We start from the raw sequence: 18650 nt of genomic DNA on the forward strand, positions 1-18650 counted from the left end.
CAGGACGAACACCAAGGACCGGTTTTAATTCTCAAGGAAGCATTCAGGCCGTCCCGATGCCGGTTTTAATTCTCGGGGAAGCATTCAGGCCGTTCCGCTCCTGTGAGACTGCGTACACTACACAAAACAGCGTGTTACTGGTGGTAGAGGGAGATTATTTCCATAACGTCTTTGGTTGTTATGCATTTGAAGCTTCGGAACGAGTCACAACTCTCGAAGCAGCAATCAACGAAGCGACGCGCTGACGTCATCTCAACCCAGAACCTATCGCTAAGCACCCTGCTCAGGCTCTACACGCCTACTAGGCTCGCTAGACAGACTCGAGTAGTCCGCTGGAGATGTTCCTAAAGTAATTCGACTCTACTGGCCTTTCGGGACGAACGCCCACTGCCGGTTTTAATTCTCGGGGAGGCATCGGGACCGTTCCGCTCATGTGAGACTGAAGGGAATGCGTACAGTATACAAAACATCGTGGTCTAGTTGGTGCTGACCGTTCAAGACGAATGCCCAGAACCTGTTTCAATTCTCGGGGAAGCATTCATGCCGTTCCGCTCGTGCTCGAGCAGAAGCGGAATGTTCAAAGCTGAGCTGGGCACTCAAAATGGGTTACTTCCCATTTGCTTTCTTTTAATCGAATTGGCTGATGCCTGTCTGAGCCATGTCGTGCCGACCGTTCATGATGGGTTTCCAGTCTTAGTGCTTCATTTCCGGAAGCAAACAGGGATGTCATCGAGCTGAAACGTGGCAGCGTCTCTGTCTCGCCTCGATTCTTGAAATATATAGTACAGGGTGATTCATAGGTTTGTGAAACATTTTAGAATTCTACTACGAGAAACGATACAACTGACTGGTAATTCTATGCCGATAAATCCAGAAAGTCTCCAAGTTTTTGTACACACCTAACAAATGCTCTGTTTCCACCTTTGCTGATGCTACAGATACATAACCGATACTGCATTTTGTCCCACTCTTGTGTTACGGAGGCTCACAGGGGTTCGGATCCAAATTTAAACTGTAGGTCCAGTCCCAATTAACCTATATGTGCATAAAGTGAACTCACTTTAAAGAAACTCAAGTCAAGTTACACTGGTATTAGCATATCATGGTCGACCAGTGCCGCAGATGTGATGAGACTGTTGCAAAGGTCCTGGAGATTACCGAGGCTGCTTCTGAAATGTTGCTCGAAATGGTTACTGCACAACCACAGCGGACAAGGTTCTTGCATGCACAAAACGTCTTCTCACGTTTACTTAGCGCCATATTGGCTGCTACCACTGCCACCTAGCGGCAAATCGTAGTAACTGTGCGCATGTACGGTTTCCTGCAAACCTTGAGCTTGTCATTTTGTCGGCATACTTGCATATTTTGTGTAGAAGTCGCATGATAAGTAAATATGATTTTGGTAATATTTTCAAATATCGTACCTAAGTCTCGGCGTCGTCTCCATTAAGACATGTTTCGATTTTTACAAGATGTCTAGGTACCAGCCATAAAAATGAATGAACGCATCAGTTGGCATCTACCTGCTATTATAGTTGTATTCGACTGTACCTGTCAGATAAGCATTTGCCCTGGTTGCTATTCAGATAGCCACTTCAAGGTCTTCTTGATACACTATCGGGTACTTCGTGTGGTTCGTGCGTACTTTGGCAAGCAATTGTCCATTGTTGTAGAAGATCAAGGTGCTAAAGTTCTTGGACACTTCTATTCCATTATTGCGCATCATGCGTCTAACATTTTCTTTGTCTTGAATTGTTGAATGAATTTTGCTATGAGGGCCATAATGCGTGTAAGCAGTTTCATATTTGCACAGTCAAGCAGATATCCGTTCCGGAGACGGTTGTGTGTTCAAAAGTGTGTTGCCGACCTCCCTGGCCGAGTGGTTAGCGTGAAGCGCCACGAAGCCAGATTTCCCAGGTTCAAATCCTGAGCAAGACAGTTAACCCAAACTGCAGAAAAAATGACAAAATAACTCAAATAGAAAGAAATAAAAAGTTATATGTCCTTGAACGTGGACCAAACGTAACTCCGAAAAGGTATTTTAAAGGCAAACGGGGTGTTATTCAATCTTGTGGTTCCTAAGATGTCAGTATTTGACACGAAAGAAGTACAAATAGGTGTAGAGCAGCGGTTCTCAAACTATTTTCTCATTCTACCCTTTAGTCGTAACTAAGCGTCGAATGTACCCCAACATATGTTTTCTCCGAATAATGGGTTTTGGGGATGTTTTTTGGCTGCCTGATTTGTTTTGATATATTGGAGGCGTGTGTCTGCAATAGAACAAAATGTCATTCGGGCTGTATGTGGAAGGATGCTGAACCAAAAAACCTTAGAATGCTACGTTTATTATTTTATTGGGTGTTCCTACCTTTACAGTCTTTATGATTAGTTACAAAAATAAAAATGTGAAATACCTGTATGCTATGATATGACAATCAGTTTTTGTCACCTACTTTTTTTATCCTAGGTTTTCGTTATTTTATATTTTTCTGTAACTTCGTATCCGCTTGAAGCTTCGGTAGAAAAACGCCACGTTCCTGAACCTTTTGTGTTTTTCTGCCTTTGTCAACTTTTCCCCCTTTCGGTCGTAGGAGCTCGGGACCGACAGTGTGCTGTGATAAATCCTTCACTGTTTTTGAGCGACTTTTGTGCATTTGGCGACGGGAAAGTCAACTTGGGAGGCCAATTACTGGAAGGAACATGTTACGTACCGGATGAGGGTAGAACTATTCTTTTCACCCCATTTTTAACGCAACACGTGTGCTTGAAGAAGCTGGACCAGGCAAAAAATGGACGCTTGACCACCAACGTCGTAACTTCAGATTCCCGCGCCTAAAAGTCAGTCCGTTGTATTCGAAGTTTCAAGCTGTCTTTATATAGTGGCAGAACGAACAAACAAGTACAGTCTAGCGCCAGTTTTCGAACCGACAACACCTCTGCGACAGTCGGAGTAAAGATTCGGGACTTTGTCTTTTTCTACCGCGCCGTGTATTTTATCCTGCGTGAGTGAGTGACAGTGACTAGTTGTACGAATACGCAGTGTTAATTGGTGACCTGTGCACTGGATTCGCGTTATTCGTTTTGTGACGAGGAACACTAATACCACTATGGCGGGCTAATCACGAGAGAAGGAGGGCCTGGGGTCTTCCTAGCCTGCATGAAGCCGACAACGCAGCAGATCATCGCTCAGCGTCGCGACGTCACACCACTAAAACGCCGCCACAAGCGCTACAAAAGCCACAAACGACGCCCACAGCCCGATTAGAAGCCCTGAAATGATACCGCCGAAAGCCGAAGCCGAATCAGCATCCTAGAGTACTTCGACGCCGACGCCCGACGAGAATTCTACGGAGAGAGAGAGAGAGAGAGAAATTGGAAGATGAAGCGACACCAGCCCACACTTAGATCTACCGTCTAGAAGAGAAGATTGAGATAATGAAGCGACACCTACTGCGTCTTGAGACGACGCCGACGTCCCGCGTGAGATTAGCAGCGAGAATCCACGAGTACCCCCGGTAAAGGAACTTCGCCCATTTTTTCGCCGTCCCCCCAGAAAGAGAGAGAGAGAGAGACGATGCGAAGCAATTAATCGCTCCATTACGAGGCCGACAGGATGATCGCCGTGATGTTTGAAGCGTGAAGGAAGGTGTGTGAAAGAAGATTGCGAAGTGCCGCTACAAAGAAGTAGCGTGGGGAAGTGTTAGTGTCGCAAAGAGGACCGCGGATCGACGTCCCCCCGCCGTTTAGAGGACTACGGTAAACGTCGCTGAAACGTCTAGAACGTCGAGATGGTATAGTATACTACTGTTAATTTTCTATATGTGTGAGTGATCATCTACCCAAGCCTCCAAAGATCGGCCGTCGGACGAAAAGATACCTGTATTTAAAGTTAAAAGTCGCAAAGGTATTGATTATAATTATTTCTCGCCAGCATCATCTAAATTTCACGACAATTGCTAATTCGGAAGATATATTCACAGCATACTGTTGTTTTTCCACGCTCTGCGCCGAGCTGTTGAGTAATAATGTTTATTTATGTCACCTTATATGCTTTACTCGGTAAATATTTGTTTAAAACGGCATAAATCGTGTATCTATTGCAGAAATCATCCCTCAAGTTTGCTAAGTGAGGAAGTAAATTAACTGCGTGCTATTTTTAATATATATTCATACATAAGTGTCTTCATTTTTTCTGTAAACATGTATGCCTTGCAGTTGATATCTATGTTGCACGAGTTGCGTGCCCTGCCTAATGTTACTGAAGTTCCAAGGCGCATTAGTAATAATTTAAACAATAATTGTTTAAATGTTTTGGTAAATTGCAAGAATAAAAAGTTTACGTGTCATGCCCGTTGGCAGAATGTAATGAGCACGCGCAGATGAAAGTTTAGTATCTTTAATTCTAAGCCAATTAACGTCTTCGGGCGCAGTTTAATATTCATAAGAAAAAATTAAATATTGCATGGTGTCTAAAAAAGGGCCAATGTATTTATCTTAATGTAATTATTCCCCTGCGGTATGAGAGAGTGTGTGAATGCTTGAATGATAGTGAGGGGTTGTGTAATCTGTCTATTTTTGTGTGTTATATAATATACATTTTTGTTATTTATGATTTGACTATGATTTGTGTTCATACAAATAGTATACTAATCCTCATAACTGGTGGTATTTATATTTTAGTTCAACGTTAAGTCAGCAAAGCATTTCTGCTGGCTAACATCAATTATTATTATTATTGATTATTATTATTATTATTCAACGTCACTTTATGCACGAGTCGGCTATTCGTCGGGGGTAAAAACCGATCCGGTCACACGTACCCTGGAATCAAAACCGTTAGCTGGGCCCGGCACCTAGGAAGGGGACTTCGGTCTCCGGACTAAGTGTCAAACATAGGTCATGTAAAAAGGGCCCCGGTGAGAATGAAGTACATAAAAAACTTAATTTTCATATATTTTTTCCCAGAGTTCTTGAAAAAAAGCAAACAACAGAATTAAGTTTGTAAACAAACTGTCAAGCACAATTTTGGAGTTTTCATTGTAAATCCTCAAAGTTTCTAGTGAGACGGATGTGCCTGCATGGTCGACACAGTTTCTTGATGTCTGGTTGTTCACATGACACTTTCAAGCGGAGATTCGGCTCCAAATTTAGTCTTATTTCAAAGCATATGAATGAAGATAAGAGTGTCAGGGACAAAAGAATCTTATTTTCCTGTTGAGTGTTAAAGCTATGAAGTTGAAACAATGAAGTCTGCTCTATACACCTGCAGCAAAAATGTTGTCGTGTGGCTATTCTCGACATTTCTCTACCGAGCTGATCGCGTACCACAGTTTGAGAACCTCTGGTGTAGAGTTCACTTTGTGACTCCTGTGAGAATGAAACCAGAACCTTGAGATTTCACTCCTTCTGTCTAAAACGTTTGACTTGGTGTGGTTTTTGTTTAGCGTCTCTTTCCTGCCACTTTTGGCTAAGAAACCTAGACTAGAAATTCAAAAAAGATCCCTCTTTTACAGACTTGCCACACAATACAATGACCTCCCATCAAGAATCGATATATTTTCCTCCGAGTTTGCCTTTCTGTCTTCTACCGGTCCAAATGGGTGTTTTTAAAAAATTATGAGGTACAGTGGCAACACTGTTGATGTTTGAAGGCAACAAAAGGTGTGTTTAGTGATTGTCTATGACGTGGAAATACTGGAAACAGGAAAAAAAAGAAAATTAAAATTATGGTGAAAAAAGTGTTACTTACCTACTCCTGGCATTTCATTCATTTTCATTTTCCTTTTTTCCTGTTTCCAGTATTTCCACGTCATAGACCATCACTAAACACACCTTTTGTTGCCTTCAAACATCAACAGTGTTGCCACTGTACCTCATTTTTTTTTTTTTTAAACACCCATTTGGACCGGTACGCCTTTACGAGGCATTTCAGGATTGGCTATACGCGAAAATGATCGGTTTTCTTCTCTGAACTATAGATGGCGAAATAGTCCACCTACCCAAGGTGGAAATTGACCTCCAAATTTCCGTACGAATGTTTGACATGCAATTTTCCATGCTTTGTGGAAAAATAAATTTACACTTTCACTTACATTTGGCAACACTGCATGAACAACACGGCACCCCGTTTGTTGTTTCTATGCTTAAAAATATCTACTTGGACAGGGCTAACATTTGATGTATGACTTATGTATGTACAGGTTTCGGTTACAAAGTAACGCCACTCTTAATTCCCAGTTGCGCCGTTCGTGGGACACCCTGTATTAGAAGAAATGCTTAAAAATAATATCAAATAGTGTCATATTTTGCTTATTTTTTGCCAATTTGCTATTGTCTTTGTGTTATTTTGTTACTTTTAATTATTATTTTTTAATATCTTTTAGCTTATTATTATTGCGTTTTCATTGTTGACAAATTCAGTGTACAATGGCCACCTGTGCTGTATCTGGAATTTTCTCAATAAATAAATAATCGCAACGATGATGAAGGGATACTCACAAAGAACGCCCATGCGCAGACCGGGATTCAAACTCGGGACTCATGGTGTTGGCAAAAGTTCTATTTAAGTCCACTTTATCCACAGATGAGGTAATGGGGACTGAACCTACAGTTTAAAATCATTCTCATTTATGTGAAATTTTGAAATTGTTTACCGATGTCTGAGGCTCGTCTAGATTTTTATCCCATCTCGTCCTGCACCATGCCTATTCTGTGTCCGCTGTAAGAGCATAGTCTATGTAAGCACATTCACGTGGCTTCAGAGAAATCCTGTTTGTTCTTCCGATGGCCACTGTGCAGGAACATAGGGCATGTAATAAAGTCACCACTCAACCGTAGCCCCTATATAGAAGTTGTGGAACCGTATACAGCCACGACAATATACAGGGTGAAGTTATTCACTTCAGCTTCTATTGTCTATGTGATATGCTCAACATGTTGACCCTTTTCAGCAAGCACATGTTCAGGCGACGCTCCCAGTTCTTCTTCACACATTAGTCCTATGGTTCCTGGCTTTTGACTCACCCTGTATTGAAGGGCTAAATTACATCAGAACTAACACACAGGAAATGAACTATATTTGGTTTTCTTTACTTTGACTTCATTCGTACAGTGGATGTACAGGGTGGCGCAAGAAGAACACATGTTTTTGGAATAAGTGTAGCGTCGTTGATTTTCAAGATACAAACTTTTTATTAACACCAAAACCATCGGTAAGAAATGCAGTTTGGATAGGTAGACAGTGATGATTTAAGTATGGAAGATGATGTCGGAAAGATGACGTCATTGTTGTTATCCCCACCACGTAATCTCACGTTTCGGCGATGTCTCTTGGCCCCTACGCTCTCCAGATTTGTCTGTCTGCCACATCTTTCTGTGGGGTTACCTCAAGTCGAAAACCTCGTTCAGTCGACGAGCTGAACGTTGCCATTCGTGAAAGAATTACAGCTGTGCCAGTCGAAATGTTGGCAAGGACAATGCGGAACTTTGAGGAGAGGCTTCGGATATGTGCAACAACAATGACGTCATCTATTAATAAAACGTTTGTATCTTGAAAATCAACGACGTTACACTTATTCCAAAAACGTGCGTTCTTTTTGCGCCACCCTGTAGAATAGTTTGTGTCTGGATTCGGTCAGCTTGTCTTGTGATTTTCTACGTCCACCAAGGCGGCTACCCTTGTTTCTCCATTCAATCTATCATCATTTATTGTGTAAATAACATAAATAGTCCCGATCAATTAAATACATTGCGGTTAATCCTTCACTGGGCTCAGACCCCGATAACCCCCATGAACGGTGGCTCTTTAATAGCACAGAACATAAAAACAGTCCAAGGATTCTTTCAGAGCAGTCCCGAGTGTAGATACCCTTTTATGAATAGCTGGAAACACTGTAAAAATGCTTATCATCCACTGTTCAGCTGAAACCCCCATGGGATCTCGTGCAAATCACGTGACCACTTCCTCCGGTTCCTGTTCTACAATGCTTAGACTTAACCACAACCAACAGTGTCTGTCATATTTTCATTTTTTGTAGATAGTCCCATGCGTCATCTAGCGTTTTCGTCACATCCGTCTGAGGAGGAAATTTAAGATTCACGATGCAAATGAAGATACTTCATTTTGACCAGCTGTAAATGAGTTCACAGGCTCTGGATGCACAACGACGTCAATTATGGTAGTATGGCGACCTCCGTGGCAGAGTAGTTAGCACAGCGCGCTACGACACCAGAGGTCTCGGGGTCAAATCCAGTCCTTGGCATGGGTGTTCTTTCTGAGTGTGCCCATCAATTTCACCACATCCCTCATCGTCGCGATTAGCCAAAAATAGAAGAAAAGCTGCGCTAAATAACAAAAATCAAATCTTTACGGTGTGCCGTACGTGGTAACTAGGTACACTGTTATATAGCACCGTAAAATTAACAATTCTACCGTCAACATTTACAGTCAGTCTGTTATTTTCAAAAACGTAACGCAACCGTTTTTTTTTATTAAAGTTTAATATTTTTATACATGAAAATATATAACGATTATAAATTTCAGTTTCGTGTACCATAAATCATCAAAATTACATTGCTTACGCTAACTGCGTAATGGTCTTAAATCGTCATATCTCCAGTCAACCTTTACAGTACAGCCCGACATTTCATACGAGGGTCATTCATAAATGACTGACACCAACTACAACAAAAACATCCACTGGATAACTATTGAAAATCAGTTTGTTGATTTCTTGTTCTCCTCCTGTCACTTTTGGCTAATCCTGACGATGAGGAAACATAGGCAGAAATTAGTCTCCAGAGTTTGATTTGGCCTACACGAATACAGCTTGTAGAATGTGCTATTTTACATTTGATTGCCTTCCGAGAAGGTAACAAACACCCCTGTTGAGAATCATTGATGCTGTTGCTTTTTCGATATCCTCTGAAATGTTTCCCCTGCGATATTCGAATATCAAAACCATTGGTTACAAAACAAGCACTTTAGCTACTGCACCATCTCGAGGCCCACTGTGAGCAAGGATAAGCGGATGAAATGGAAAGAACAGTGTGGATAGTTTGAGAGAGGAAGATAGAGAGTGAGAGTTGTATTGGAATAAACTACAGTGCATTAAATCTCTGAGACAAATGTTCTATACCAGACTCTGCACATCCACTCTCTAACTTAACCAGTGCCTTTGGATTCGTTCTGTCTTTTACGGCTGTAACCCTGTTAGAATCTATTTCTTCTTATTCAGTGCATAGGAGTTGAAATGAGTTTGTCTGTATGCTGTATTTGTTGTTTACCTGGAAAGGTTGAGGAATGTTGGGTGTGGAGAAACCTTAGGATCAATTGTAGTTGATAGACAGTGAGTGGTTGTCTGACGTCATTGATTGGTAACAGTTTAAGCTGAACAGGGTAAGAGAATGGCGGAGAAACGAACCAGGATCACCCATCCCAACGACGAAACAAAGTTTAGGCCAACTTTATGCTTGGAGAGGCTAATCTGGACTGGACCCATATTTAAAAGTGGGTTCCTTTGATTTCAATGCAACGGCATTACCATTACACCATCAGGGAGGCCCCACCGAATACAAGAGCCTGCTGGAAAGCATGCAACATGCAATTCTTTTCTCTTGTTACTAAGCATGGGTTAGTTGCGAAATTTGTTGCACAGTTTTCGCCTATCAGCCATATCACGCTCAATTAATGTCATATTGCATCCAAGAGATCAAGATAGTCGCAACAAAGTCACGTGCCATACCACGGGGTCTCATGATTTCAAGACAAACCTCTTGAGGTTATGCGAAATGATGTTGATAGGAATCTTAGGATTGTGGAGATAATGGATGCTAACTAGTTCACTAGATTCTCTTTTTCTATTATTAACCCAGCCTTCACTGTTAGTACAAGTTTAATTATGAAGCATCTGTGGCTATGCCTCATTGAGAACTGGTCTAATATCTGACATTTTCCAGCCAGTGCGCAGATGGTACACCCCATGTGCACAAAGTACATCCCATACGCAGATGATACAACGTATGCGCGGAAGGTTACGACGCATGCGCAGCAGGCACATGCTTGACTACAGTAGGTTCTAGTCAAGAATTGTAATTGTTAAATATCATCAGCGTTAATGTTACGGGTATGATTACAAACTGTAGGAGCTAAGCAACAGCAGGTCTCCGTGGTCTGACGGATATCGTAACGCACCAAGAGAGCGTGAAGAGTGGCGAATAATAATAAATACATTACACAAACGTACAATAATATTTTCGTGTTTGGTGATTCCAACTTCTATAATTCAATGGATCAATCACTTAAAGGTAATCCTGGGATGTTACTTGTAACAGAAAGCAGTTATGTTACTAAAGGAAGAAGAAAAACGCGTTAACGGCCAGCGTTCTTTGCCAGCCTTTCAGTTGCCTAAGAATAAGGGATTCACGCATGAGCATCTGCATCCGGACATGGTTGCCAGCTGACATTGGTAGATACAATTTCCACCACCCTGTAGAAATACAAAGCCTTCAAACGATACGCATTTTGTTTAGTTCCTAAAACCGGAACGTACAAAGACTAAAAGACTTATCAGCACTCCCTCGTATTCTTATAACTTCTGTAAGTTTAAAATTCAAAATAGTTCTCATTGTAACACAAAGGAGTTAGCTATTCCATCTGTAGACAAGGAATACAGAACTTTGCAACTTGAATATTCCGATATCTTAATTAAGTGGATTTTACTACTGTTTCAAACTCATATATTGGAGCGGAACCTCAGAACCTAACATATCGGCATGCCTGGATGAGCAAACACTACCGTATTTATTTAGCTGTGTACACAGCAGTTTTGGAAAACATGTTATGCTTAATAGAAACCCGACGCCACATCTGAGGTAGACCATTTCCTCCGTCTTGATTGATTGGTTTGGTTTATTTTACTTACTTTGAAGATGGGTTGATGAAATTGATGAAGGGACACTCACAAGAACTCTCATGCCCAGGACGGGATTCGAACCCGGGACTCCTACGTCTTGAGGTGGATACCAATAAATTCTAAGTAGATTGGCAATTTACGCAAGTCTTCGGTAGGTGTTGCCTATGCTCGTTTTCTGTGATGTAATACTTCTAAAATTAGGCCTATCAATCAGTCCTGACGAACGCAGTTAGCACACAAAACCGTTTGTTTTTCTGTGTTGATCCCTCGAGACTTGTAGTTAGGATTGATCTGATAATGTGAACTCGATTTCTATTGGTGGTCCGAGAGGGCGTGCGTGGGTTCAGAACTGACGTAATTTAACACTAAAAACCGAAAGAATGTTACAGTTTGCAAGATTTTTCGCAATAGATCAATCATATGGGATAACGTCAGGATAATGTTTTCCTCGAAAGCATAGTGTGAAGGTGACCTTTTTCCGAAATCACTCAAATGTGAACGTCTCTTCTGCAATACTTGACAACAGGTAACACACACAATTTCGAAACAGATTTAGAAATTTATTTTTATTATGCGTAATTCCCTTTTCTGCAGAACTGGACTTCAAACCTGATAAAATCTCGAAAGATGTAAATTTGTGTTCTATGAACCTGCACTTGGAATATACCAAGTTCAATTGATTTATCGCTATTCAGGTAATCTTTGGACTTTGATTGATTGGTTTGGCCAGGTGAGCAAACTACGACTCATTAGCTTATTTCTCTGTTCCTTTTGCAAAATCGATTATGAGTAACCAAGGCTTATGGTGAATATGAAGAACTAACGTCCGTTAGATATTAACAGTATCGAAAAACTAGGCATGTTTCCAATTTTGTTCACTGGAGATGCAGGGTAATTGATTGATTCAATTAGTTATTTTGCGTCGCTTTTCTGCCACTTTTGGCTAATCAGAACAATGATGATATGATGAAATTGATGAAGAAACACTCACAAAGGGCACCCATGCCCAGTCCGGTGTTCGAACCCGAGAACCCTGACGTCTATAACTTCATAACAGACTAAAACATAATACATTGCGCGAACTATGAACGTATTCACCAAAATACATTATACGTGAGATTAGTCGATGGGTTGTATTTTGATCATATGTGGTTCCCCACTAACGGGGCGGACGGGCAAAAGGGGCTCAAGGGACAGCTCGTTTGATATGTCTCTTAATTTTGACCAATATTTGTTGGAAACATATTTTGGGTTGGTCAACGCTTTTCTAATGGGCGTAAAAACTGTTTTATGACTTGTAATAGTCTTCATAACAGGCCAATGTTTTCAAACCAGAGAACAAATCGTAAAAATATTTTACGTCATCGCCTGAAAACCCATTGAACGAGTCGAATGGTGACATTTTGAAAATTCCTGGTTATTCCATAGTAGGGTACATTGTAGTAGATTGTTAAATGGGTTGAGCATTCCCTCGTTGGGTCGGTCTCCGAGCTACAAGATTTTTTTTTTCTGTGGAACTTATATGAGCCACCGTACACTAATACGTGTGTGTGTTTAAGTCGCAGTATTTTTCTCTACCATTATCTCATACAATGTTATTTATATCTTAGTTCCTTCTACTGTCGTATGATTGACAATCGGTCATTATTGCGTACGATTATCAAACTATTTCTTCAGCTCTGACGACACCTGTGACGTGAATTAAGACAAATGATTCGACCTTACTTTATTGTGATTGGGAAAGAGTATGGCGAAAGCAATCTTACAAGGAAACTCTCGTGATTTATCAAGTTATCTGTCTCAGTTTAAAATGCTTTGTCAGTTTTTTATTATTATTATTATCCTCTTATACTTGAAACCTCATTTCAGTTTACCTATCTGACTCTCTTCCAAAGTTCGGCCTTGTGTTTTATGGATGTAGAACTGCACTATGGCCTTTATCTGGCCAGGAGTCAAGGTTTTTCCGGTGAATGCGCGTCAGGTGATTGCATGGATTCTCCAATGATAATGACGTTTATTATTATTATTATTATTATTCAGGTGTCAAATGTAGATTAACAGGCAGGGTTTGCATATTTAAAACATAATGTTTTTGTTTTCTCTCTTCCAATGAGACACTGCTTTTGCTAATGTTCAACAGAAGCTTACTTCAGCTAGCATCACTCCTTATCTTTCGCTCGGAAATGTTGCCAGTATATAACATTTTTAACCACTATGTTACTATACCATGTTACAGTTTTAAACTTTTAAAACACGTGGCAAGTGTTTCAAATTTATTTTGATGAAAGCTTTTCATCCATACTTAACGTACATTACTTGATTTTATTGTATTGACAATAAAATGTGATTTTTCTGAAAGCGGCGTCGACAGCACGGTAATAGTGTGTGGTCTGGCAACCCCCAGAGAATCCCAAGTAAATTTTACAATTTTCTCATTTGTCTTAAAGTTTTCCAGAATGGGGTTCTTACAATCATAATATTGTGCTAATGACTACGGGAACGAATCTCAGTTATGGCACCGATTTAAACAGTGAACTAATCACAGCTAAGAAACTTCGAAACTTCACAAAGAGACTCTGCTATAAATACATTCAGTGTGTTAAAAAGCAAGCGCAGACGGAACGTTATACAGGGTGTCATTTTAATGGCGCCCACGGACCACAGATTCGTATAGAGGACATCAAAACAAACAACTTTTCTCAGTAACATTCTTCTCATTGGTGCGTCGATAAGACGCTACAGCTGTTCAAAAAAAGACCGTTTTGCCGCCTGGATGCTGGCAACCCATCACAACGTTTGATTGTATCTGTGACGTCATTTCCTGCTGCGAAACAGCGCACGGCAGGATTGCAAGGAACACGCTGTGGCGGGGGTAAGAGCAAAATTGTCGACGTTGACCCAGCGTCATGAGGACAATTGGTGATGTACTTGAAACTACCGGGGTACCCAGAAAGCAGCGACGATGGGACCTGATGTGCTAACCACAGGTCACCCAATGAAAAAAGCGCTGTGGCAAACCCTGGCCATTCGTAGGTTGTTACGTCATGGAGTTTATTTTACTTTCGTGGTTTGGAAATTACATAGTCCTGGAATTCGGTACTGTTTCTGATAAAAATATCTAGTGCGTCGTAAAATGTTTTGTGTCGTGTAATGTAACATTATACTTTTCGTTCATTCATAGCCACTGTTTCTTACGTCACTGGGATAATGAATCGGTTTGTTTGTGTTTTATCTCTCACGGTCTCCCACGTGAATCTGCTGAAGATTTTTCAAGTGCTCTTGCTCTTCACCTGCTTCATAATTCCATTAACGTTGTTCCTTTAGATTCCCTTGCAAGCGTAAATGGTTGAAGACATTCCTGTGGCACTTTTAACAACACGTCTTCAAATATAGGTTCACTTAGCACATTTGTTTAGTTGCATTTCTAAAGATTATCTGGGTAATTTTCAAACTTAGACTTTTCTGTGAGAAGACTGTTTGGACTTTCACAGAGTAAAATCATAAGTAGAGCTCTCGCCAAGAAAATAGTCCAGTCAAGGTCACGCCATCCACCGACAGTGTCGCCAATAAGCAACAATTTTAACCGACGCAATCGACAGCATACATACAACGCGCGAAGTGTTCGCTGAGCAACTTAGAAGTGTGGCAACCCTAGAGGGCCACGGGTGTGTAGGAGGGAAGGGAAAGATCCCACCTTGACTGGACTGTTTTCGTGGCGAGAGCTTATAGCTATTATATCTGAAGCTTTGAGAGTTCCACCCCGTGCCGCATTTATTCTCCATTGATATTTCGCTCACTTTTCTAGAAATACATCTGTAAGATTTGCTGGAATTTCTTCGCCGCTTAATATGCTCTTCCATAGTTTGATATAGCATTGCCGTTTTCTACTCTTGTTCTTCTTTTCCACATATAATACACTTGTCACTTTTCCAGATATAATACACTTGTCACTGCTATTTTCATCATCAGAAAGGTTGTATTCGCTTTCATCGGGTGATAGCTGTTTAAATTATTTTCGCCCGCCCTGCTGTTGATGGAAAACGAACGCAACCGAATATTATCGGATTACAAATTATAGATACTCGAGTTTGGACTCCAATTAAAAATTAACCAGAAAGCCTACATATAAACGAGTGACATCAAAATTTAGCGTATTCAATTCTGCGTTAATCTATGGTAATCAATATTTTTCTTTTTCTTCGAGCATGCCTTCTATTTTTATATTGTCGTGAGAACAAAAAAAATGTTTTTCTAGTTTAGTTTTTAGTTAGTTTCTTAATTTTCAGAATGTTTTAGTCGACCAAGAAACCGTTCATGTCAATTTTGTGAAACAACTTTTCCTTAGTACTGGGTAGTCCTACAAATACAATATTGGTTCTTTGCTTCAAAACCGATTATCATTGTCAATTCACATTGCGAAACCGATTTTATACAGATTTTTATTCAGTGTAGTAAAGATGTAAGTGAAATGTGACGACACAGCACGCGCGGACTCGCAGTGACAGCCCGCAGTTTCCACGGTGCAACGGGCATTGCTTTTTTATTATTTATTTATTTTTATTGCAAGTAGCGATATAATATTTTGGTTGTTGTTAGATTCGTCGCCATAGATCATATAGAGCGAGTTACTCCTTTCTTCCAGCTAATCCCTGTAGTACTGGTTACTATGTAATAATCTGCTCTGCATAAAGGAATTCCAAATATGCAAGTCTAGGAGACAAAAGATGCGCTATATGTATTTTACGTCTGTTTCCTATTGTTCCATTTCCGTTACCCCCTGAGATTCGCCGTTATACATTCATCATAAATAGTTTGCAATATTGTTATATTAGGCATTAGGTGATAGACAGCCTTGGAATGCAACAACACATGGTATCTGTCTGTCTGCTGGACGTTCTTGTGCCACCGTGCCTATCACCTATTGCATAATGTAACAATATTCCAAACTTGTTGTGCCTAATATAACAATATTCCAAACTTGTTGTGCCTTATATAACAATATTCCAAACTTGCTGTGCCTAATATAACAATATTCCAAACTTATTCTGCCTTATATATAGCAATATTCCAAACTTGTTGTGCCTTATATAACAATACTCCAAACTACTTGTGCCTTATATAACAATATTCCAAACTACTTGTGCCTAATATAACAATATTCCAAACTTGTTCTGCCTTATATAACAATATTCCAAACTTATTCTTCCTTATATAACAATATTCCAAACTTGTTGTGCCTAATATAACAATATTCCAAACTTGTTGTGCCTAATATAACAATATTCCAAACTTATTCTGCCTTATATATAGCAATATTCCAAACTTGTTGTGCCTTATATAACAATACTCCAAACTACTTGTGCCTTATATAACAATATTCCAAACTACTTGTGCCTAATATAACAATATTCCAAACTTGTTCTGCCTTATATAACAATATTCCAAACTTATTCTTCCTTATATAACAATATTCCAAACTTGTTGTGCCTTATATAACAATACTCCAAACTACTTGTGCCTTATATAACAATATTCCAAACTACTTGTGCCTAATATAACAATATTCCAAACTTGTTCTGCCTTATATAACAATATTCCAAACTTATTCTTCCTTATATAACAATATTCCAAACTTGTTGTGCCTAATATAACAATATTCCAAACTTGTTGTGCCTAATATAACAATATTCATAACTACTTGTGCCTAATATAACAATATTCCAAACTTTTTGTGCCTTATATAACAATATTGCTAACTACTTGTGCCTTTTATAATAATATGCCAAAATACTTGTGCTGAATATAGCAATATTCCAAACTTGCTCTGCCTTATATAACAATATTCCAAACTTTTTGTGCCTTATATAAAAATATTCCAAACTTGTGCCTAATATAACAATATTAGAAACTTGTTGTGCCTTATATAACAATTTTCCAAACTTTTTGTGATGAATGTATAATGTTTATCGTTACAATTTTCTACTTAATTTTCATACTTGAAATATGACACTTTAGAATAGTTGAAAACTCTCCTTTTAAGTATTGTTTATCTTCTCTTTCAGATGCTTGCCTTCGCTGCCAGGCCGAGAACAAACAGGACACGAGAACGGGAAGACAAGATTGCGTCGTTGTCTGGGGTGAATGCAACCACTCCTTCCACCATTGTTGCATGAGCCTCTGGGTGAAACAGAACAACAGATGCCCATTGTGCCAGCAAGAATGGTCCGTGCAGCGAATGGGGAAATAGACTTCAGTGCCATCAACAATGCGTCGCCCAGCAAACATTTAGAGCAATTGTTGTATATATTGTTACTAATAATCTTGAGGGGGGAGTGGGGTTGTTTAATATAATATTTTGTTAACAATAAACAAAACAGCATGCGTTTTTATTGTGAGCACTATGTGGTGTGTTGACTGTTATTTCAGGCTTACCCTTCTTCCGAAGTGTTGTACAGTCACCCGCATGAATCCTGAAATGCTGGCTGTGTTGCCTAACACTACGGCGGTGGTCGAACTTTTAAATTTGCTATTGAATTTCATTTATCGCCGTAAAGTTAGGCAACGCGCCTTGCAGGGAAGCTAGTATTTCAGTGCCTCTTTTTATTGCCGGCGAGTGTACCTTAAATAATGGAAATGTACATTATTTACAATAGACTGTATGTTAGATGAACTATCGTGGTGCACCAAAGATAACCAGTGTTAATATTTCGATATTGAATTTCACTGTGCCACGGATTTTAATTTTATATTTGGTATTTAGCGTCGCTTTTGTGCCACATTTGGCTAATGGTTCGCAGAGTGATTCTATGATCAGGGTTGGTTTTTTTGTGTTAATTTTTCAAATATTTCGTGAAAAATATATAAAATATCGTGTTTATAGTTAAAAATATGGCAGTAATTTCGTGGTAATTTTTAATGACATGCACTTATACATAATGTTACTAAATCAATGAATGATTTTATACAAGGCGTAATATTTGCAACATTTATGGGAAAATAAGCTTAAAAATAGTAAATAATAAATTTCACCTGAAAATAAATGGAATGTTCCAAAGGATCAGAAAAACCCAGTCACCTGCACATAAAAAATAATAGACTTTCGGGTTACTGTGCCTTTCCAAATGATTTCTCATTCCTTTGCAGCCAACATCTTTAAATCGAATATATTTCTTAAAAAGAAATTTGTAAAAAATGACATTTTTTCGTTTTTATTGTAAAAATGAAAATGTACGCAAAAACGGTCAATTTTCGCGAAAATTCGCGACAAAATTACAGCCAGAAATCAGTCACATTTGTGATAAATCTTGCATATACTACTTGATACATCTCTCCGTTAACATTATCGCTAATAACAAAAAAACCGGCCCTGTATATGATGAAATTGATGAAACTACATCCAGATTTTCCCCTAACTCCTCCCACACAAAAACACAATTAATGGTCACTTGTGTACTATCTTGGTATAGGTGTAGTATGTTTTCACATCATCACGCCAGTATGTATCCGCATTCTCAACATACGAAAATCGGTAGGTTAGGTTAGGAGTTTTCACTGGCGATAACTTTTCTAAGTCATGTTTTGGAAGTCTCTTCTTAGTCATGTTCTTTGCAAACATATTCATTATTCTTCTAAAAGCCGTGATTCAGTCAGTTTTCTGATTTGTAGTGTTCATTGAACACTCGTAACCTAACCTAACCTACGTGAAAGTAAAATAAAGAAAACACAAAAATGAACTTC

At 39.5% G+C, this 18650-nt stretch overlaps 1 protein-coding gene across 1 annotated transcript in view; it reads left to right on the top strand.

Annotated features, from left to right (window-relative positions):
* Positions 1-17308, top strand: part of Roc2 (Regulator of cullins 2) — a 126728-nt gene extending 109420 nt beyond the window's left edge. Inside the window, exon 2 of the mRNA XM_083115255.1 lies at positions 16976-17308. Within this exon, the coding sequence (XP_082971381.1) occupies positions 16976-17160 (185 nt within the window). The 3' untranslated portion in view covers positions 17161-17308. The remainder of the gene's footprint in view (positions 1-16975) is intronic.
* Positions 17309-18650: the final 1342 nt, after the last annotated feature.

Source organism: Lepisma saccharinum, chromosome 30 (genome assembly GCF_977018435.1).
Source record: "Lepisma saccharinum chromosome 30, izLepSacc3.1, whole genome shotgun sequence".
NCBI lineage: Eukaryota > Metazoa > Arthropoda > Insecta > Zygentoma > Lepismatidae > Lepisma > Lepisma saccharinum.